This window comes from Salminus brasiliensis, chromosome 11 (assembly GCF_030463535.1).
Source record: "Salminus brasiliensis chromosome 11, fSalBra1.hap2, whole genome shotgun sequence".
NCBI classification, from domain to species: domain Eukaryota; kingdom Metazoa; phylum Chordata; class Actinopteri; order Characiformes; family Bryconidae; genus Salminus; species Salminus brasiliensis.
The window spans coordinates 40,660,381-40,682,342 of record NC_132888.1 but is presented as its reverse complement, the minus strand read 5'-3'; the positions used below and the strand labels follow the sequence as shown (position 1 = coordinate 40,682,342).

General features: G+C 46.0%; 1 protein-coding gene across 10 annotated transcripts in view; it reads right to left on the bottom strand.

The window, feature by feature from the left end:
* dync2h1 (dynein cytoplasmic 2 heavy chain 1) overlaps window positions 1-21,962 on the bottom strand; it is a 69,372-nt gene that overhangs the window by 11,701 nt on the left and 35,709 nt on the right. For 8 of the 10 annotated variants that reach the window (XM_072690890.1, XM_072690888.1, XM_072690895.1 and 5 more), the window contains exons 59-78: window positions 21,775-21,935; window positions 20,687-20,810; window positions 20,423-20,544; window positions 20,197-20,283; window positions 19,632-19,758; window positions 19,224-19,365; window positions 18,686-18,795; window positions 18,167-18,187; window positions 17,008-17,106; window positions 16,543-16,666; window positions 16,025-16,188; window positions 15,745-15,864; window positions 15,252-15,386; window positions 14,902-15,045; window positions 14,377-14,466; window positions 12,965-13,030; window positions 12,814-12,864; window positions 12,629-12,706; window positions 11,914-12,045; window positions 10,716-10,788 (exon numbers count right to left, since the gene is read on the bottom strand). In XM_072690890.1, the coding sequence (XP_072546991.1) occupies window positions 10,716-10,788; window positions 11,914-12,045; window positions 12,629-12,706; window positions 12,814-12,864; window positions 12,965-13,030; window positions 14,377-14,466; window positions 14,902-15,045; window positions 15,252-15,386; window positions 15,745-15,864; window positions 16,025-16,188; window positions 16,543-16,666; window positions 17,008-17,106; window positions 18,167-18,187; window positions 18,686-18,795; window positions 19,224-19,365; window positions 19,632-19,758; window positions 20,197-20,283; window positions 20,423-20,544; window positions 20,687-20,810; window positions 21,775-21,935 (2,170 nt within the window). The remainder of the gene's footprint in view (window positions 1-10,715; window positions 10,789-11,913; window positions 12,046-12,628; window positions 12,707-12,813; window positions 12,865-12,964; window positions 13,031-14,376; window positions 14,467-14,901; window positions 15,046-15,251; window positions 15,387-15,744; window positions 15,865-16,024; window positions 16,189-16,542; window positions 16,667-17,007; window positions 17,107-18,166; window positions 18,188-18,685; window positions 18,796-19,223; window positions 19,366-19,631; window positions 19,759-20,196; window positions 20,284-20,422; window positions 20,545-20,686; window positions 20,811-21,774; window positions 21,936-21,962) is intronic. The other 2 variants (XM_072690893.1, XM_072690897.1) reach the window with 1 other exon arrangement.

Genomic DNA, 21,962 nt, shown 5'->3' with positions numbered 1-21,962 from the left:
GAGAGACAGAGAGAGACAGAGAGAGAGAGAGAGAGACAGAGAGAGAGAGAGAGGGAGACAGAGGGAGAGACAGAGAGAGAGAGAGGGAGACAGAGGGAGAGAGAGAGAGACAGAGAGAGAGACAGAAACAGAGAGAGACAGAGAGAGAGAGGGAGACAGAGGGAGAGAGAGAGGGAGACAGAGGGAGAGACAGAGAGAGAGAGAGGGAGACAGAGGGAGAGAGAGAGAGAGAGAGACAGAAACAGAGAGAGACAGAGAGAGAGAGGGAGACAGAGGGAGAGAGAGAGGGAGACAGAGGGAGAGACAGAGAGAGAGAGAGAGAGAGACAGAGAGAGAGAGAGAGACAGAGAGACAGAGAGAGAGAGAGAGACAGAGAGAGACAGAGAGAGAGAGACAGAGAGAGACAGAGAGAGAGAGAGAGAGAGAGAGAGAGAGAGAGAGAGAGAGAGACAGAGAGAGAGACAGAGAGACAGAGAGAGAGAGAGACAGAGAGAGAGAGACTAGGGGACTAGAGAGAAGCTGAGAGTTAATTTGAGGTCGGGATGAAAGAGTTCTCTGGTGTTTCTGTGAGGATTTGCAGCTCTGAGGAATATTGGAACTGTAGGCTTACATAACACACACACACACACACACACACACACACACACACACACACACACACACACACACACGATTACTGCTGGCGTTAATTATTCGGAGTGGTGATTAGCTGGGGAGATGTTATCCTACTATTTTGCCGTAGGGTGAGACAAGACCTCTCTGTGTGTGTGTGTGTGTGTGTGAGTGTGTGTGTGTGTGTGTGTGTGTGTGCATGTGTGTGCGTGTGTTTGCGCATGTGTGTCTAATAATGTTCCTGAAGTTCAGTGTTGATGTTCTAAGGCTGTAAAACATTTCTTATCTATATTAAAACATCACCGTCAACAACACAGCCGACTTCCTCCTCACTACTCTTCATCACCATCAAGGGACAGCTAGCAGCTACCATAGCAACGAGAAGATCGTACAAGACAACGAACAAGCCAATATGTTACGTTGTAGTGGAGATGTTAGCGTTAAGTCGTAGTGGAGATGTTAGTCGTTGAGTTGTGATGGAGATGTTAGTCGTTGAGTTGTGATGGAGATGTTAGTCGTTGAGTTGTGGTGGAGATGTTAGTTGTTGAGTTGTGGTGGAGATGTTAGTCGTTGAGTTGTGGTGGAGATGTTAGTCGTTGAGTTGTGGTGGAGATGTTAGTCGTTGAGTTGTGGTGGAGATGTTAGTCGTTGAGTTGTGGTGGAGATGTTGGTCGTTGAGTCGTGATGGAGATGTTGGTCGTTGAATCGTGGTGGAGATGTTAGTCGTTGAGTCGTGGTGGAGATGTTAGTCGTTGAGTTGTGATGGAGATGTTAGTTGTTGAGTTGTGGTGGAGATGTTGGTCGTTGAATCGTGGTGGAGATGTTAGTCGTTGAGTCGTGGTGGAGATGTTAGTCGTTGAGTCGTGGTGGAGATGTTAGTCGTTGAGTCGTGGTGGAGATGTTAGTCGTTGAGTCGTGGTGGAGATGTTAGTCGTTGAGTCGTGATGGAGATGTTAGTCGTTGAGTCGTAGTGGAGATGTTAGTCGTTGAGTCGTGGTGGAGATGTTAGTCGTTGAGTCGTGGTGGAGATGTTAGTCGTTGAGTCGTGGTGGAGATGTTAGTCGTTGAGTCGTGGTGGAGATGTTAGTCGTTGAGTCGTGGTGGAGATGTTGGTCGTTGAGTCGTGGTGGAGATGTTGGTCGTTGAATCGTGGTGGAGATGTTAGTCGTTGAGTCGTGGTGGAGATGTTGGTCGTTGAGTCGTGGTGGAGATGTTAGTCGTTGAGTCGTGGTGGAGATGTTAGTCGTTGAGTCGTGGTGGAGATGTTAGTCGTTGAGTCGTGGTGGAGATGTTAGTTGTTGAGTTGTGGTGGAGATGTTAGTCGTTGAGTTGTGGTGGAGATGTTAGTCGTTGAGTTGTGGTGGAGATGTTAGTCGTTGAGTTGTGGTGGAGATGTTAGTCGTTGAGTTGTGGTGGAGATGTTAGTCGTTGAGTTGTGGTGGAGATGTTAGTCGTTGAGTTGTGGTGGAGATGTTAGTCGTTGAGTTGTGGTGGAGATGTTAGTTGTTGAGTTGTGGTGGAGATGTTAGTCGTTGAGTTGTGATGGAGATGTTAGTTGTTGAGTTGTGGTGGAGATGTTAGTCGTTGAGTTGTGATGGAGATGTTAGTCGTTGAGTTGTGATGGAGATGTTAGTCGTTGAGTTGTGATGGAGATGTTAGTTGTTGAGTTGTGATGGAGATGTTAGTTGTTGAGTTGTAGTGGAGATGTTAGTTGTTGAGTTGTGGTGGAGATGTTAGTCGTTGAGTTGTGATGGAGATGTTAGTCGTTGAGTTGTGATGGAGATGTTAGTCGTTGAGTTGTGATGGAGATGTTAGTCGTTGAGTTGTAGTGGAGATGTTAGTCGTTGAGTTGTGGTGGAGATGTTAGTCGTTGAGTTGTGGTGGAGATGGAGGTCCTGGGCTATTTCTACAGATGCTGTATTTAGGGATCGGGTGTAGTGTAGAGGTGTGCTGTACGTAGCTGTTGAGTACAGAGTATTTCTGTATCTGGGGATCAGTGCTGACTTCAGTAATGGGCAGTAACTAACTCAGAGGTATCTCTGGACTCTAGTCTGGTCAAACCAGCTAGGAATATCCTCAGTGGACAGTGAAGCACTTCTGTAAGGCACTCCGGAGAGGAGCTTTTTCAGACACTACTGGTGTATGTGATGTAGCACAGCCTAAAAGCCTACATCCAAAAGTAAACAAACACGAATCTGAATCATTAGATATTATATTAATATTCACCTTATCTGAGCGCTATCTGCTCCAACACCCGCTTTAGCTCACGCTAACGCACCAAAATACAGCTAAACACACACACACACACACACACGCAGAGGAGGACACAGTGTGTGAATGAAAGTGTGTGAGCATGACACACACTGTGTGTGCTGTACTGCAGTGTGTGTGAGTGGCTGTAGAGTGTGGCAGATTAGCCGTGCCCATAAGAGGATTAGCAGCACAGCCATTAGCATTCACACTGAGTTAGCGCAGCAGTGACTCAGCATTAGCGTTCCATAGTGATTTAAACAAGCTAGCGCTGCTCCTGCTAGTGTCTGCAGTGATTAATGTACATTAACGGTAGCGTTGCGCTAACGTCCTAAGTAGATTAGCAGCACAGTCATTAGCGTTCACACCGAGTTAGTGTTGCAGTGACTCAGCGTTAACATTAAAGACCGCCATAGTGATTTATACAAGCTAGCGCTGCTCCTGCTAGCGTCTGTACAGTGAATAATGTACAGTAACGTTAGAGGTATGCTAACATCTTAAGTAGATTAGAAGCACAGTCATTAGCGTTCAGACTGAACACTTCTGAGACTGATAATAATAATAATAATAATAATAATAATAAAACATGGCAGTACTTCTTCTCTACAGGGACTAGACAAGCTGTGTGTGTGCATTTGCACATCTGTGTCAGCAATGGGTGCAGCTTAAAGTAGCTGAATGCATTCAGTAGAGAGACTGTCCACAAACTTTTGGAAACAGTATAGGTGTGAAAGCAACCTAAGACTAGGTTCTGCCTGCCTGAGAGTGTGTGTGTGTGTGTGTGTGTGAGTATGCCTGAGAGTGTGTGTGTGTGTGTGTGTGTGAGTATGCGTGAGAGTGTGTGTGTGTGTGTGTGTGTGTGTGTGAGTATGCCTGAGAGTGTGTGTGTGTGTGTGTGTGTGAGTATGCGTGAGAGTGTGTGTGTGTGTGAGTGTGTGTGTGTGTGTGTGAGTATGCGTGAGAGTGTGTGTGTGTGTGTGTGTGTGTGTGTGTGAGTATGCCTGAGAGTGTGTGTGTGTGTGTGTGTGTGTGTGAGTATGCGTGAGAGTGTGTGTGTGTGTGTGTGTGTGTGTGTGTGAGTATGCGTGAGAGTGTGTGTGTGTGTGTGTGAGCCACGCCGCTTTGCCATCAGCAGCCGGAGTCTGAGGGAGCACAGCTGGCCGTGCTCTCTCCTGGCGGGTAGATGGCGCTCTCTCGCCTCATCGCTCTTAAAGCGGCGTAGGCTGGCACAGCCGTCTGTTAGCTGGTGCGGTGGAGCTGCGGACCCGGCGCTGTCCTCAGACCGGGCCGGCTGAGTGACGGCCCGTCGGAAAAGAGGCGCTGTCCGACTTCACGTGTGCCAGAGGAGACGTCCTTACCCTGCTAGAGTCGGGGGCAGCGGGAGCTCAGGGGTGGGTTAACTGGCAGAACCCAATTAGGAGGATCCACAAACATCCACCCAAAAAAAGTTTCACCCCGCCGGTGAGGAGACACACGAGCGACACAAGCACAGTGTGTGTGTGTGTGTGTGTGTGTGTGTGTGTGTGTGTGTGTGTGTGAGAGAAGGTTAATTGACGCTGTAAGGCATTCTGAAAAGGTGTGTGTGTGATAACCCCGGGACACACTGTGTGAGTGGGTGTGTATTATAGAGTAGATATCATGTCTCCTTTGCTAAGTCAGACTTTCAGAAAGAGCTACAGAATGTGTGTGTGTGTGTGTGTGTGTGTGTGTGTGTGTGAGTGTGTGTGTGTGATGTCGGACAGCTTTGTACAGAAACTCTGCTGTTCTCATTATCTCCACAGAAGCGAGACGACAGACGCTCCAAAAATCCATCAGGGGTTCCAACTCGCTGCACACACACTCGCAGTCTCACACACACACACACACACCTCATCCATTCCCAGCTACTGATACAATCACTGAGACTCAGACAGGCAACACATAAGATCAATCACTCACCTTCACTAAACCCCTCACCACCTCCACCCTACAGTCTCTCATTAGGGTGAATATTAATAAGGCTCTAAATGTAGGTATTGTGATATACACTGAGGAGGAGGAGCTACAGTCTCTCATTAGGGTGAATATTAATAACTCTAAATGTAGGTATTGTGATATACACTGAGGAGGAGGAGCTACAGTCTCTCATTAGGGTGAATATTAATAACTCTAAATGTAGGTATTGTGATATACACTGAGGAGGAGGAGCTACAGTCTCTCATTAGGGTGAATATTAATAACGCTCTAAATGTAGGTATTGTGATATACACTGAGGAGGAGGAGCTACAGTCTCTCATTAGGGTGAATATTAATAACGCTCTAAATGTAGGTATTGTGATATACACTGAGGAGGCGGAGCTACAGTCTCTCATTAGGGTGAATATTAATAACGCTCTAAATGTAGGTATTGTGATATACACTGAGGAGGAGGAGCTACAGTCTCTCATTAGGGTGAATATTAATAACGCTCTAAATGTAGGTATTGTGATATACACTGAGGAGGCGGAGCTACAGTCTCTCATTAGGGTGAATATTAATAACGCTCTATATGTAGGTATTGTGATATACACTGAGGAGGAGGAGCTACAGTCTCTCATTAGGGTGAATATTAATAACGCTCTAAATGTAGGTATTGTGATATACACTGAGGAGGAGGAGCTACAGTCTCTCATTAGGGTGAATATTAATAACGCTCTAAATGTAGGTATTGTGATATACACTGAGGAGGAGGAGCTACAGTCTCTCATTAGGGTGAATATTAATAACGCTCTAAATGTAGGTATTGTGATATACACTGAGGAGGAGGAGCTACAGTCTCTCATTAGGGTGAATATTAATAACGCTCTAAATGTAGGTATTGTGATATACACTGAGGAGGAGGAGCTACAGTCTCTCATTAGGGTGAATATTAATAACGCTCTAAATGTAGGTATTGTGATATACACTGAGGAGGAGGAGCTACAGTCTCTCATTAGGGTGAATATTAATAACGCTCTAAATGTAGGTATTGTGATATACACTGAGGAGGAGGAGCTACAGTCTCTCATTAGGGTGAATATTAATAACGCTCTAAATGTAGGTATTGTGATATACACTGAGGAGGAGGAGCTACAGTCTCTCATTAGGGTGAATATTAATAACGCTCTAAATGTAGGTATTGTGATATACACTGAGGAGGAGGAGCTACAGTCTCTCATTAGGGTGAATATTAATAACGCTCTAAATGTAGGTATTGTGATATACACTGAGGAGGAGGAGCTACAGTCTCTCATTAGGGTGAATATTAATAACGCTCTAAATGTAGGTATTGTGATATACACTGAGGAGGAGGAGCTACAGTCTCTCATTAGGGTGAATATTAATAACGCTCTAAATGTAGGTATTGTGATATACACTGAGGAGGCGGAGCTACAGTCTCTCATTAGGGTGAATATTAATAACGCTCTAAATGTAGGTATTGTGATATACACTGAGGAGGAGGAGCTACAGTCTCTCATTAGGGTGAATATTAATAACGCTCTAAATGTAGGTATTGTGATATACACTGAGGAGGCGGAGCTACAGTCTCTCATTAGGGTGAATATTAATAACGCTCTAAATGTAGGTATTGTGATATACACTGAGGAGGCGGAGCTACAGTCTCTCATTAGGGTGAATATTAATAACGCTCTAAATGTAGGTATTGTGATATACACTGAGGAGGCGGAGCTACAGTCTCTCATTAGGGTGAATATTAATAACGCTCTAAATGTAGGTATTGTGATATACACTGAGGAGGAGGAGCTACAGTCTCTCATTAGGGTGAATATTAATAACGCTCTAAATGTAGGTATTGTGATATACACTGAGGAGGCGGAGCTACAGTCTCTCATTAGGGTGAATATTAATAACGCTCTAAATGTAGGTATTGTGATATACACTGAGGAGGCGGAGCTACAGTCTCTCATTAGGGTGAATATTAATAACGCTCTAAATGTAGGTATTGTGATATACACTGAGGAGGCGGAGCTACAGTCTCTCATTAGGGTGAATATTAATAACGCTCTAAATGTAGGTATTGTGATATACACTGAGGAGGAGGAGCTACAGTTTCTCATTAGGGTGAATATTAATAACGCTCTAAATGTAGGTATTGTGATATACACTGAGGAGGAGGAGCTACAGTCTCTCATTAGGGTGAATATTAATAACGCTCTAAATGTAGGTATTGTGATATACACTGAGGAGGAGGAGCTACAGTCTCTCATTAGGGTGAATATTAATAACGCTCTAAATGTAGGTATTGTGATATACACTGAGGAGGAGGAGCTACAGTCTCTCATTAGGGTGAATATTAATAACGCTCTAAATGTAGGTATTGTGATATACACTGAGGAGGCGGAGCTACAGTCTCTCATTAGGGTGAATATTAATAACGCTCTAAATGTAGGTATTGTGATATACACTGAGGAGGAGGAGCTACAGTTTCTCATTAGGGTGAATATTAATAACGCTCTAAATGTAGGTATTGTGATATACACTGAGGAGGAGGAGCTACAGTCTCTCATTAGGGTGAATATTAATAACGCTCTAAATGTAGGTATTGTGATATACACTGAGGAGGAGGAGCTACAGTCTATCATTAGGGTGAATATTAATAACGCTCTAAATGTAGGTATTGTGATATACACTGAGGAGGAGGAGCTACAGTCTCTCATTAGGGTGAATATTAATAACGCTCTAAATGTAGGTATTGTGATATACACTGAGGAGGAGGAGCTACAGTCTCTCATTAGGGTGAATATTAATAACGCTCTAAATGTAGGTATTGTGATATACACTGAGGAGGAGGAGCTACAGTCTCTCATTAGGGTGAATATTAATAACGCTCTAAATGTAGGTATTGTGATATACACTGAGGAGGCGGAGCTACAGTCTCTCATTAGGGTGAATATTAATAACGCTCTAAATGTAGGTATTGTGATATACACTGAGGAGGAGGAGCTACAGTTTCTCATTAGGGTGAATATTAATAACGCTCTAAATGTAGGTATTGTGATATACACTGAGGAGGAGGAGCTACAGTCTCTCATTAGGGTGAATATTAATAACGCTCTAAATGTAGGTATTGTGATATACACTGAGGAGGAGGAGCTACAGTCTATCATTGGGGTGAATATTAATAACGCTCTAAATGTAGGTATTGTGATATACACTGAGGAGGCGGAGCTACAGTCTCTCATTAGGGTGAATATTAATAACGCTCTAAATGTAGGTATTGTGATATACACTGAGGAGGAGGAGCTACAGTTTCTCATTAGGGTGAATATTAATAATGCTCTAAATGTAGGTATTGTGATATACACTGAGGAGGAGGAGCTACAGTCTCTCATTAGGGTGAATATTAATAATGCTATAAATATAGGTATTGTGATATACACTGAGGAGGAGGAGCTACAGTCTATCATTGGGGTGAATATTAATAACGCTCTAAATGTAGGTATTGTGATATACACTGAGGAGGAGGAGCTACAGTCTCTCATTAGGGTGAATATTAATAACGCTCTAAATGTAGGTATTGTGATATACACTGAGGAGGCGGAGCTACAGTCTCTCATTAGGGTGAATATTAATAATGCTCTAAATGTAGGTATTGTGATATACACTGAGGAGGCGGAGCTACAGTCTCTCATTAGGGTGAATATTAATAATGCTCTAAATGTAGATATTGTGATATACACTGAGGAGGCGGAGCTACAGTCTCTCATTAGGGTGAATATTAATAATGCTCTAAATGTAGGTATTGTGATATACACTGAGGAGGCGGAGCTACAGTCTTATAGGGACAAGTCTGTGAATGTCTTTGAGTGGCCCAGCCAGACCCCTGGCTCGAACCCAATCGAACCTCTCTGGAGAGAGCTGAATCCTGACAGAGCTGGAGAGGATCTGCAGAGAAGAACGGCAGAAAATCCCCAAATCCAGGCCTGCAAACCTTGAGGCATCATACCCGAGAAGACAATCGATACCAGAGGTGCTTCAACTAACTACTGAGGAAAGTGTCTGAATACTTATGTCCATGTAAAAATGTAGTTTTTCCTTTTCCAATATATTTGAAATTTTTTGCAGATTAATGGGAAAAATGATAGAATTATATATTACGGTGATGAATCCAAATTTTCCAGATTCTGAGGGCACGAAGAGTACTGAAACGCCCATGTGCACTAATTAAACCCTGAACTGCACACACACACACACACACACACACACAGAGTATTGATAATGCAGCAGCAGGGTTTGCTGCCACCAGCAGAACCTGAGTCCCGTGCTGAATGAACAGCCTAATTAGCAGATAAAATGGCTTGTTTATGAACAAATTGGTTTAGTATGCGCAGCCTCCACTCCACCAGGGCAGGCTGTCAATTAGCCTGTGATTAGCTGCACTGAGTTAGCGCTGTGATTCACTTCTGTGAGTGAGAACAGTCAGGACGGCTGATTACAGAGCAGCGACAGCAGCGCGGCCTCCACACTCTACTGCCCGCCGCAGTGTTGCACAATGCACCAATGCATTGTGGATAACGGCCACTGTATTCATTACAATATCTGATGCAACTCCGCTGTCTGAACATAAAGCCGGCACCGACCAGCAGAACTCAGGACCTCAGGAACGGAGTGTATTGTTGCAGCCCTGCTGCGGTGCTCTGGGATCACTCACTGCTCTGCACTTACCCACATAACTGACACGCAGAACCTTCTAATTAAGAGAGGAGAGAGGACCCCTGTGTGAGTGTGTGTCTGCTAAATGAGGGGGCGGGTGACCGTGTCAAGGGCTCTCAGTGTGTTAAGAGCCCTGCTAAACCCTGGGAAAACAAATTCACCCAGAATTCAGCCTCAGCCCTTCAGAGCACACTGCGAACAATGCCCAATCATGGAAATGCTAAAGGAATTAACGAATCCCTGTCGTCTCAGCGTGTGCCCTGATTGGCTGCTTTCACAGCGCTGACTGTTTTAACATTCATTACCTCGGAAAGTTGCAGCTCCACCAACTGCTGTGTGTTATAAACCGAACACGACGAGCCATGCGGGACGGGAGCGCTCCATCCCCCACTCCTGAAGCTCTCCGTTCGCACTGCAGGTGAGTGTACACACCTGCTGATTATGCAGGATTCAAGCCAGGGCCAGATTCATCAAGCGCACTGGCAGACTCGCCGTGACGCACAGCGTGGTTTTATGGCCTGGGTGAAATCTGCCTCTACAGCTTCTGGCCCTCATGTTGCCGTTAGTGAGTCATGACACCACACCGTCCTGCGGAAACGCTCCACATGGATGAATGCAACGTTGCTGAAATGGATTTAGGGATCTTTTCTAGAACGCTCACAGACAAGCGCTGGGGGTCATCTTACATACTTAGCAGCTCATTCTGATCTGATTGGATTGAGCAGCGAGGTGAACGTCACAACGACTCAGCCAATCAGATTCCACACAGATACAGACTGATTCTGCAGATCTGGACTTTTTTAATCTGTTTTTAAGTTTTAATCTGATAGGCTGATAGTTTGTTTACTTGTTTACTGATGTTGCTGTATTTTAACAAACAGTGATTCTCAGTCCATACGGACACTCAGTATGCAAGAGCTTGTTAACCTGTCAGTTTTGATTGGCTGCTACTAAGATAACCCCCCAGTTTATGAATGGGGACCCCTGTGTTGAGAGGTTGCTGCCCACTGTGTGTGCAGCTCAACTGTGTTTGACGCGGAGAGGCACAGGATGGCATTATTAAAGAGAGTAAATAATTCAGTAACTCAAATAAAGCTCTGCTGTGGGGGAAAGCGATCTGTGCGCGGCTCTAAATGCTGATATGAGTACATTCAGTCTGAGCACTCTCTCTCTCTGCTTACCCAGAGCACGCGAGGCGAAAGCTGCCATGGCACTCTGCAGTCTGTCCGGTCTGAGAGCCTGCACCACCAGCACCTGCAGAGACAACAACAAGCCCGTCTCTCACCGCTCCACTCACTGGCCACTTTATTAGAAACCCCTACCCTGTGCTTCCACTCACTGGCCACTTTATTAGAAACCCCTACCCTGTGCTTCCACTCACTGGCCACTTTATTAGAAACACCTACCCTGTGCTTCCACTCACTGGCCACTTTATTAGAAACCCCTACCCTGTGCTTCCACTCACTGGCCACTTTATTAGAAACCCCTAGCTTGTGCTTCCACTCACTGGCCACTTTATTAGAAACCCCTACCTTGTGCTTCCACTCACTGGCCACTTTATTAGAACCCCCTACCCTGTGCTTCTACTCACTGGCCACTTTATTAGAAACACCTACCCTGTGCTTCCACTCACTGGCCACTTTATTAGAAACACCTACCCTGTGCTTCTACTCACTGGCCACTTTATTAGAAACCCCTACCCTGTGCTTCCACTCACTGGCCACTTTATTAGAAACCCCTACCTTGTGCTTCCACTCACTGGCCACTTTATTAGAAACCCCTAGCTTGTGCTTCCACTCACTGGCCACTTTATTAGAAACCCCTACCCTGTGCTTCCACTCACTGGCCACTTTATTAGAAACACCTACCCTGTGCTTCCACTCACTGGCCACTTTATTAGAAACCCCTACCCTGTGCTTCCACTCACTGGCCACTTTATTAGAAACCCCTACCCTGTGCTTCCACTCACTGGCCACTTTATTAGAAACCCCTACCCTGTGCTTCCACTCACTGGCCACTTTATTAGAAACCCCTACCCTGTGCTTCCACTCACTGGCCACTTTATTAGAAACACCTACCCTGTGCTTCCACTCACTGGCCACTTTATTAGAAACCCCTACCCTGTGCTTCCACTCACTGGCCACTTTATTAGAAACCCCTACCTTGTGCATCCACTAACTGGCCACTTTATTAGAAACCCCTACCCTGTGCAATGGGATTGAAAGCAGTGTTTTTAAACAGCTGGCTGTTAGGAATGTCCTGTACTCGTCTGCTGGTCACAGGACCAGATTTAAGGCACTACTTGACAGATGCAGGCTGCTGCTGCTGCTGGGTCTGATTCTGCTTGTGGTTTCAGTGTGTTTCTGAGTGGAAGCTCACCTGCTGAAAGAGGGAGAGCTTCTTTGCGATGGATGGTGGGATTTCTTGCTCGCAGGTGGAGCTTCGGGAGAAGGACAGCCAGAGGTCCGAGTCGCTCAGACACAGAGACTGATACAGCGCTGGAAACGTAGTCTAAAAAAGACAGAGAGAGAGAGAGAGGTCTGCAGTCACTCAGCTGAGAGAGACGGGATCTCAGGTCCTGATCAGTAGATTATGGGGACGTCAGAGAAAGCCCACAGCGCAGAATTTACTACACATACACTACATGTCCAGATGTTTGTGGACACCTCCTCTAATGAATGCATTCAGCTACTTTAAGTTGCACCCACTGCTGACACAGATGTGCAAATGCACACACACAGCTTTATTGGCTTCATGCTGCCTAATGTCAGGCGAGGGCTAGAGGGGTATAAAGCCCCCCAGCATTGAGATGTGGAGCAGTGGAAGAACTGTGTTCTCTGGAATGATGATGGTGGAGCTCCATCCCGTACTTTTGAGATGATTTCAGGAGGTGGGGATGAGGTGGGGATGAGGCGTGGTTGTGATCAAGCAGGATCAACTCTTTGATTTCAGAAGAAGCAATAAAATGAGCAGGTGTCCCAATACTTTTGACCATATAGTGTACAAGATTAGAGATGGAAACACAACTCTGTATATCCATTAACTAAAGCAGTCCTAGCAGGTGTGTGTGTGTGTGTGTGTGTGTGTGTGTTACCTTGAGTAAAGCCACAGCTGTAAGTCTCTCCTGATCAATCCAAGAAGGAACCTGTTCTTGCGAGGGCTTTTGGGAGTCCTGTAATAGAGGAGGTAAAGGAGATCAGACAATGGGAGGGGGGGGGGTATCCTGAATCACTTCAACACTCGGAACCGTCAAAGTCATTTAGTAGGCCTCGTCCATACCGCTTTCCTGACCATGTCTCCTACAATCAGTCCAGTGAAGGCATCCCACTCCTAAGACACACACACACACACACACACACACACACAGATATAAATGACATCTAGTAAACACAAGGGCTGTAAATGTATGAATAAAGGTGAGTGTTCGTACGTTCTCCTGGAACAGCTCGGGATGCATTCCCTTCACAAAGTGCAGCGCAAACATCAGCTGATCTGCCTGTGAAGAGGAACAGCAACACAATTCCTTAACACACACCGCAGACTGCATTAGGACCACAGCCGGTCCTGCTACACTACTGCCATAATAACTACTATCATATCAGACCTTCAAAAGATCAGTCCGTAAACAACCCGAAGATCAGTCCATTACGATCAGAAGTTCAGTCTGTACTGATCAGAAGAACAGTCTGTATCGATCAGAAGATCAGTCTGTATTGATCAGAAGGTTAGTCTGTACTAATCAGAACAGTCCGTAATGATCAGACGAACAGTCTGTATTGATCAGAAGTACAGTCTGTACTGATCAGAAGATCAGTCTGTATTGACCAGAAGATCAGTCTGTATTGATCAGAAGGTTAGTCTGTACTAATCAGAACAGTCCGTAATGATCGGAAGATCAGTCCGTAATGATCAGAAGAACAGTCTGTATTGATCAGACGAAGTCTGTGTTGATCAGAAGATCAGTCCGTAATGATCAGAAGAACAGCGGGTCATTCTGTAATGATGGGCTCTTTGTATTACAGCATGTCACACTTCAGTCTGAGTGTTATATTACTGCCACAGCTGAGAGAAACGAAAGATGTGCATAAGCTGTGTGTCAGAGTGAGCGTGTGAGAGTGTGTCTGTCAGTGTGTGTGTGTGTGTGTGTGTGTGTGTGTGTGTGTGTGTGTGTGTGTGTGTGTGTGCCATATCTGGCTCAGAACTTCATAACATTTTCTTTCCTTTGCTGCTTTTGACATGATTCCCTTTCTCTTCCCTGCAGATACTTCTTATCTTCAAACACCCTGTATTCTAGGGAGTACAGGAGAATCTGCCAGCGCGCACACACACACACACACACACGCACACACACGCACACACACGCACACACACGCACACACACACCAGAGCTATCCTCATACAGCTTCTTAGAAAACATGCGCACGCACACACACGCACACTTTATTTCCCTCTCTAGGATACGCTGATACACCAAGTGCTGTTGAACTTTGTGTCCTCATTACTGTCTCTCTCTCTCTCTCTCACACACACACACACACACACACACACACACACACACACACACACACAAACAGACAATCCAGTTCAGATATTGATGAATCATTAAACACACACACACACAGAAGCATGATTGATCACTGACCCCAGATTCTTTTGATCACTCAAGTCATGTTCAGTATCTGACGTGAGCTTCTTTAGTTCTCAGCAGGAGATGCTAGGCTAACACTGCTAACAAACACTGGACTCAGACGGTCATTCACCAAACCTCTGTAAATACAGCAAATTTAGCTTACAAGGACACAGTGTGTGTGTGTGTGTGTGTGTGTGTGTGTGTGTGTATACCTTAAAGAGTGAGCGGCAGACATATTCGTACACCATACTCTTCAGAGACGCCTCCAGGGCAGCGATCCTGACCTCAGTGCTGTCACTCTCCTAAAACACACACACACACACACACACACACACACGTTATTTATCCACTTTATACATACACTATATGTCCAAATGTTTGTGGACATTGCTTCTACTGAATGCATTCAGCTACTTTAAGCTGCACCCATTGCTGACACAGATGTGCAAATGCACACACAGCTTGTCTAGTCCCTGTAGAGAAGAAGTACTGCCAATAGAATAGGACCCTCTGGAGCAGATAAACATCATGACCCTATCGGCTCCATGCTGCCTAATAATGCCAGGCGTGGGCTAGAGGGGTATAAAGCCCCCCAGCATTGAGGAGCTGTGGAGCAGTGGAGGAACTGTGTTCTCTGGAATGATGGTGGAGGAGCTCCATCCAGTACTTTTGGGAGGAGGTGGGGATGAGGTGCCAACTTTATTAGAAACACAGTGTGTGTGTGTGTGTGTGCTCACCTGTTTGGTCTGCAGGGCTCTGTGGAAGATGCGGAGGAAGGACGCCAGGCTGAAGCGGTACATGTTATTAATGCGGCACAGATCCGTTATTACAAAATACATCATACTGGCTCTCTCAGCTAGTGGGAGATACGCATCCCGCTCCTACAGAGAGAGAGAGAGAGACAGACTGGTAAAGCACTGCTGCCCCCAAGAGGTCTTCTGTTAAACTGCAGGTTAAAAGCTGATTAAACCTGAAGCGTCACAGAACAACTGAGAAGAAAGTCTACACTCATCCTCCCTCCCTCACACACACACACACACACACACACACACTCACAGTGCACAGCATGCTTAGCCAGTTCACACACCTGGTCGAGGGCGGTCTGCAGTCTGTGTGACTCTGAGAGAGAGTCGTGGATCAGAGCGCTGCTCGCCTTCGTCTGGTTCAGGGACTGGATCAGCTCCTTGTTCTCCAGAACGTTCCCCTGCGCTGTGGCCAGAGTCTGCACACAGTCACACGTTACACCCCACATCCCCTACAGCTTTCTCCTCCAACACGCTTCGTTTAGGACGTTGAAATTATAAAGGAAAAATGAAGCGGCATCTTTTGCAGAAACACCAGCTGTCTGTAACGGCGGCTGGGGGGGGGGGGGGGGGGGGCTTGTTCAGTGCACCCCCAATACATACACACACACACACACACACTAAATGGTTTCTGTGTGGTGAACCTCATGATGCCCAGCTTTAATGAAGTGGTGATTAACTGGTTTTATCAGATGGTGTTTCAGTTATTCTGTCCAGCATGTGTAGTGGGAACAGAATCAGTAGAAGGATGTGCAGAGCATGCTGGGAGTTCCGTACCTCTAACAGCGACTCCTCCAGCAGAGCGAGCTGGATCTTCTTCTCCTCCTCCTGCTGCAGCAGCTTAGTTTTCTCACTCTCCAGCTCCGGCTTCTCGTGCTGGATAGTCAATGCCAGCAGCTACACACACACACACACACACACACACACACACACACAGATGAATCTATGTAGACAGTATGAATCCATATTAATGAAGCAGCTCAACGCTGCTGTTTCCAATACTTTGGAAATAACGTGTGTGTGTGTGTGTGTGTGTGTGTGTGTGTGTGTGTGTTACCTGCCCCCGCAGTCCTGCTCTCGTGGTGGTGAAGTTCACCTCAGTTATTACGGACGCAGCGTCGGGAGGGATAAAGGGGCTGGGGTTCCGGGTTGCCAGAAACAGACGGAAATCCTCGTTATAATCGATGACTTTATCTCCGATCTGGACCACATAGCGAGGACCTGAAAAACAGAACCCCTGAAGAACCCGGTCTCTCAGAACACACAGCGGAGAACATGATTGATGATCAAATGGACAGAGGGATGAATGGACTGATTGACAAGCCGATGGCTGGAGAGATAGATGAATGGGTAGACGGTCACATGTCACATGCATGACAAGATCAATGACTGGGTGGATGGATGGATGGATGGATAGGTGGATGGATGGATGGGTGGATGGAGTGACTGACAGCTGGAATGATGGAGTGATGGACGAAGTGACGGAGTGCAAAAAGGATGGAGACATGGACTGATGGAGTGATGAAAGGATGGAGTGATGGATGGAGTGATGGGGTGATTGATGGATGGACTCACCCTGGGCGATCAGGTCTTGGCGCAGAAGAGGGTAGAGCACCGGCTCGACTCCATCAACTTCCTGAATTATTAAAGTCTTACCAAAACGCACTGCCAACTCCAACACCGTCATAAAACTGGAGTCCTGAGAGAGAGGGGGAGAGAGAGAGAGAGAGAGAGAGAAAGAGAGAGAGAGATGAACTGGTTCCAGCACACTGCACCTGCATATTTCACACCTTATTTAAATTAAAAGGCTAACTCTCATGCTAAAAAAATCCTGTAGTTCGTTAGTTAAAGGTGCTGAGAAAGTTCTACTGGAGAACCTCACTCTGAGCGGAACCGAGCTGTGCAGAACTGAATGAAGTAGAACTCTCTGAACCTGTAATGGAAGTTACAGTGAAGTCTCCAGCTCACAGGTTTAGGCTTCACTTACATACAGACCACTATAGTGTGTGTGTGTGTGTGTGTGTGTGTGTGTGTGTGTACCTGCTGGTTAATGACTTCTAGCCGATGCTCCTTCAGGTGAGTGCGTAACCACTCTGTGGCACGAGAGGAAGGGTCTATAAGAAATGGACAAGCAACACTCTACACACACACACACACACACACACACACACACACACACAGAATGAGAAACACAGTAATCTGAGCTCTGTTTGTGTGAACGTGCTGCTGGTCACTGCTCGGGGAGGAATCTGCTGTGTGGAGGGTTTGCGGAGGTGGACAGATGGGTGTTAACTGGGCGTGCAGCAGCAGCAGCAGCAGAGAGGAAGAACACACAAGTTCACAGAGCAAGCAGAACTCCACCAGAGTGGGGCTTAGTGTGAAACGGTTTGGAAACAGGCGTCGGTCCCCATGACTACAACAACACAGATACAGCCCATAATTTATCTCCTATCTTAACCCACCAGTGCAGCTACACGAGTCTCCTGAGCTTTATATGGAATGATGAAGATGATGATGATGATGATGATGAAGGTAAAATAGTGGAGAATCTGAACTAATGCAGTTCTCTTTAGGGACTACTTTCTGTAGCTGCACTACACCCTGCAGCATGTATCCCTCCACCATTTTAATGATCTGGTTCTAAAAGCAGGTTCTAGAGCCGAACTCTTCTCAGAACTCTGGTAGAACCGTGTCTCAGGCATCAGGCAGCGTCTTCATCACCATTAGGTGAAGAACTTTCTGTGAGGAGCTTTTATTAGAGCTTCAGACGTCTGCTTCCCTTCACCTCCACTGTAGAACCACAGCTCTGACTGGGGGAGCTTATCTAGAACCTCCACTGTGGAACCCAGCTCTGAGGGGGGGGGGAGCTTATCTAGAACCTCCACTGTAGAACCCCAGCTCTGACTGGAGGAGCTTATCTAGAACCTCCACTGTAGAACTCCAGCTCTGACTAGGGGAGCTTATCTAGAACCCAGCGTTTCACACTAAACCCCCCAAAACCCCACTCTGAATGAGTTTTATTATGTAACACTGTGAAAGAGAGAAAGTGGAAAAAACATGAAAGCGTGAGTGAGAGAGAGAGAGAGAGAGAGTGTGTAAAAGTGTTAGTGAGAGAGTGAGAGTGAGAGAGAGTGAGAGAGAGTGAGAGAGTAAGAGTGAGCGTGACAATGTGAAAATGTGGGTGTGTATGCGTTCTTACCCGGGTCTTTAGGGCAGTGATCTGACAGCAGCGTGGGAGCGAGAAGCAGACAAACACACACACACACACACACACACACACACACACACACACACACACCGACTGAGCACATGGAGGCTTAATGAATGACTTATGAAAGATTAGTGCAATGATTAGACTGATTTCCTGAGCAGACATACTGAGCAACACTGCATCAGACATGATGGAGAGGCAGGTGAGAGGAGCTCAGAATGGCTCTGGAGTTTGGTGGACAGGTACACACTGAGGAGAAGAGCCGGCTTGGGTTCTGCATCTGACCCACAATCATCTGACATTTAAATGACGTCAATCACAACCCGGCTAATCAGAACAGCAGAGATGCTAATCCGCTCAGAGCTGGTTTAAACCAGTTCCAGACAGAGGATGAAGAAACCCTCTACAACAACCGAGGCACAGCAGCTTAGTAGGTGCTGTGTGTGTGAGTGTGTGTGTGTGTGTGTGTGTGTGTGTGTGTGTGTGTGTGTGGGGGGGGGGGGGTACCTGCAGTATAACGAGAGCGTTCTCCATGGACAGGTCGTCAGACGGCAACCCTTCACTCTTCCAAATCAGCTGCTCACTCTCAGAACACAGGAAGTGCCGCAAGTCAAATTCTGCCAATCAGAGCGTAGAAAGGTGTAGCTGTAAAACCCGCCCATATTCACTGCTGTTACACACACTGGAAAATGTTTGTGGACACCTCTTATAATTAATGCATTCAGCACACATTGCTGACACAGATGTGCAAATGCACACACACAGCTTGTAGAGAAGTACTGCCAATAGAATAGGACCAATAGATCAACATCATGAAGCTATTGGCTCCATGCTGCCTAATGCAAGGCGTGGACAAGAGGGGTATAAAGCCCCCCAGCATTGAGCTGTGGAGCAGTGGAATGATGATGCCCAAACAAATACATCCATGTAGTGTTTATATAATATATGTAAGTATCTGTATGTAATATATATATATATATATATATATATATATATATATATATATATATATGTGTGTGTGTGTGTGTGTGTGCGTGTTTAGTACTCTGTAGTCCGGAGTTGTCCATCCAGGAGTGTAGTTTGGCTCTGCGTTGGTCCTCAGGTGCAGCAGACAGGTAAGTAATGAAAGCTGCCGCCAGCTGCACTCGCTTAGGAAGAGTGTCCAACTCCTCACTGATCTCATCTACCTGCACACACACACACACACACACACACCCCAATTAACCTTATATATTATAAATCCATTGGTTACTGCTTATGTCAGAGCCAGCGCTTAGACAGCTGCTCCACTCAGGAGAAGATCTGGTGATTCTGAATGAAATTACAGGGGCTCTGAACAGTGGGGTTAAATTCTGAATCTAAACAAATCAAACTGAATCACAGTGAGGTCAGAGGTCTACACCCCTCACACACACGCTCTTAGGAGGGGGGTGTCCGCCGGTGCGCCGCTGACCTGTGTACTCCAGCGTGTGTGTTCTCCGTCCAGCTGGTGAATGAGTTTCTCTGCAGCGCTGATGGTCTCCTGAGCTCTGCTCACATCAGCTTCCAGCTTTGCAGCTTCAGTAGTACGACACTGAAACCTGGCTCACACACGCAAACACACACACACACACACACACACACACACACACACAGACAGAGGCTGAAACAGAACCCTTTCCTTTTCATGTTTATAAACATCTATAACAGAAACCCTGAATAAATAAATACAGTCAGAATCTGTTCATTTTTGCTCCACACAAGCAACCAGCAGTTCATTATTTTAACAGATCCCTCATGAAAAGGTGACGAGTTGAGGATTATGTATCTAATCGATTCAAAGATTAAACTCAGTGCTTATTTAACTTGTTCATTATTTTCAGGCCAGCAAAAATCACTCCAAAAAAGAATCACTCCAATTTACTTGCAGTAATAATAATGCATGTATGTGATTATCATTATTCATTCCAAAGTGGATAAGTATTTTTATTAGTACAATAAATTCTAAATGTCAGAGTGTGAGAATAATAAACCCATACTTCTCTTTCAGCTCCAGAACTTTCTCCCCCACAGAGTTGAGCTGAGCCTCCAGTTTATTCTTGCGACTCTCCGTCTTCCGCAGGTTTCTGAGAGAGAGACACAATTATACATGACCCAACTGTAGCCTTTACGGAAGAACCCTAGAAGAACCCAAGTAAGACTGATTAAGAACCCCAGCTGTGCAGTGTGTACTCTGTGTGTGTGTGTGTGTGTGTGTATACTGACTCCATCAGTCCAGCTTGCTCGCTCTCCAGTGGCTGTATTTTCTCCAGGACGTGAGAATACTGGACGTTTGCTTTCACCCAGGCAGCTAACGGAGCAGCGGCCGCACTCGCGCGCTTAGCGTTCTGAAACGCAGACGCACAAAAACACACATACTGAGTGTATACACCATACGTCCATAAGAAAATCATCCTACCATGATTGATCTCTGCTCCCAATCTGTGTGTGTGTGTGTGTGTGTGAGAGAGAGAGAGAGTGTGTGTTTACCTTTGGGTCAAAGGATGCCTTGTTCCTGTGCAGCAGCTCCTCCACACTCTGGCGGATTTCGTGTGTGATGTTTCGAGCATCAAACGTGACGATATCCTCTCTCACTCCTCGCTTAGCCAAAAAACTGAGTAGCATGCACATACACACACACACACACACACACATTAAGAAACGCAGCCATAAAGCAATAATACAGAATTAAGGCTTTACAAAACTTTTAGTCACACCTCGTTACTGAACGTCCCCTTCCGGAGAGTTCTACTGCGACTGTTTTATTAATTCAGTCTTGCTCTCCTAACTCAACAATTTAAACATGAAGACGGTGTCTAATTATGGCCTAATTACAGTCTAACAGGCTTTCAGAACAAACACTGCGCTCAGTGCCGTGATATTCGTTTCCACTAAAAGTTCTGCTTTAATTAAAGCACTGTCTGAAATGCGTCTCGGTAGGAGTCTCCCCCACTGCGTCTTCCTTGCCCTCCGTTCAGATGTCTCTCACCTCAGTGCAGGTCAGGGTGCCTCACTGGATTGATGGTGGGGAATTTGTATTAAAGCCAATAACAAATGAAGAACACAGTATTTTAGTGTCTGAAAATACCATCATGTTTACAGTCACCTGTGAGACTCATGATTTACAAAGCTCCCTCCTAAACGGTGCTAACCGAGATGGGAGTGTGCCAGCGTTGGGTCGCTGCAGGTTAAGAGGCTATAACATAAACACTGCCACAGTTCTCAGGGGGTTGCCCGGATGTGGCTAGCTGGTCACTATGCTGAGCCGAGGGTTCGCTATTGTGTTGGTAAGCATTTGCCAGTCTGTGTTAACTCTGTGGATACTAGGAGGCTGCTGAGCAGCTGCTATAGTGTCCCGGGATGTTGCTTAGTTGTTGGTTGATATGACGGTCGAACCCAGGTCTGGTCATGTAGCCTTGCGTATACTGACCTTCAGTAAAATGTTACCTATACACCCGTGGAGGTCCCACCTCACAAGTTACAGGGCTTATAGGGTTCACTGCTAATGCCAGTGACAGATGCCACCTGAGCACATATACACACACACAAACACACACACACACATCTCTCTCTCTCACCTCTTCATGCTGACCCAGGACGTATCGAATATACCCATGAGCCTCAGCACTCCCTCCAGGATGTCTCTGATGACGTCAGGAGGCATACGAAGTGAGCGGATCTCCGAGAGAGACTCAGACTTTATGTTCCCAACCGCATGCTTCGCTTCATCCACCAGGGGCTGCGCACACACACACACACACACACA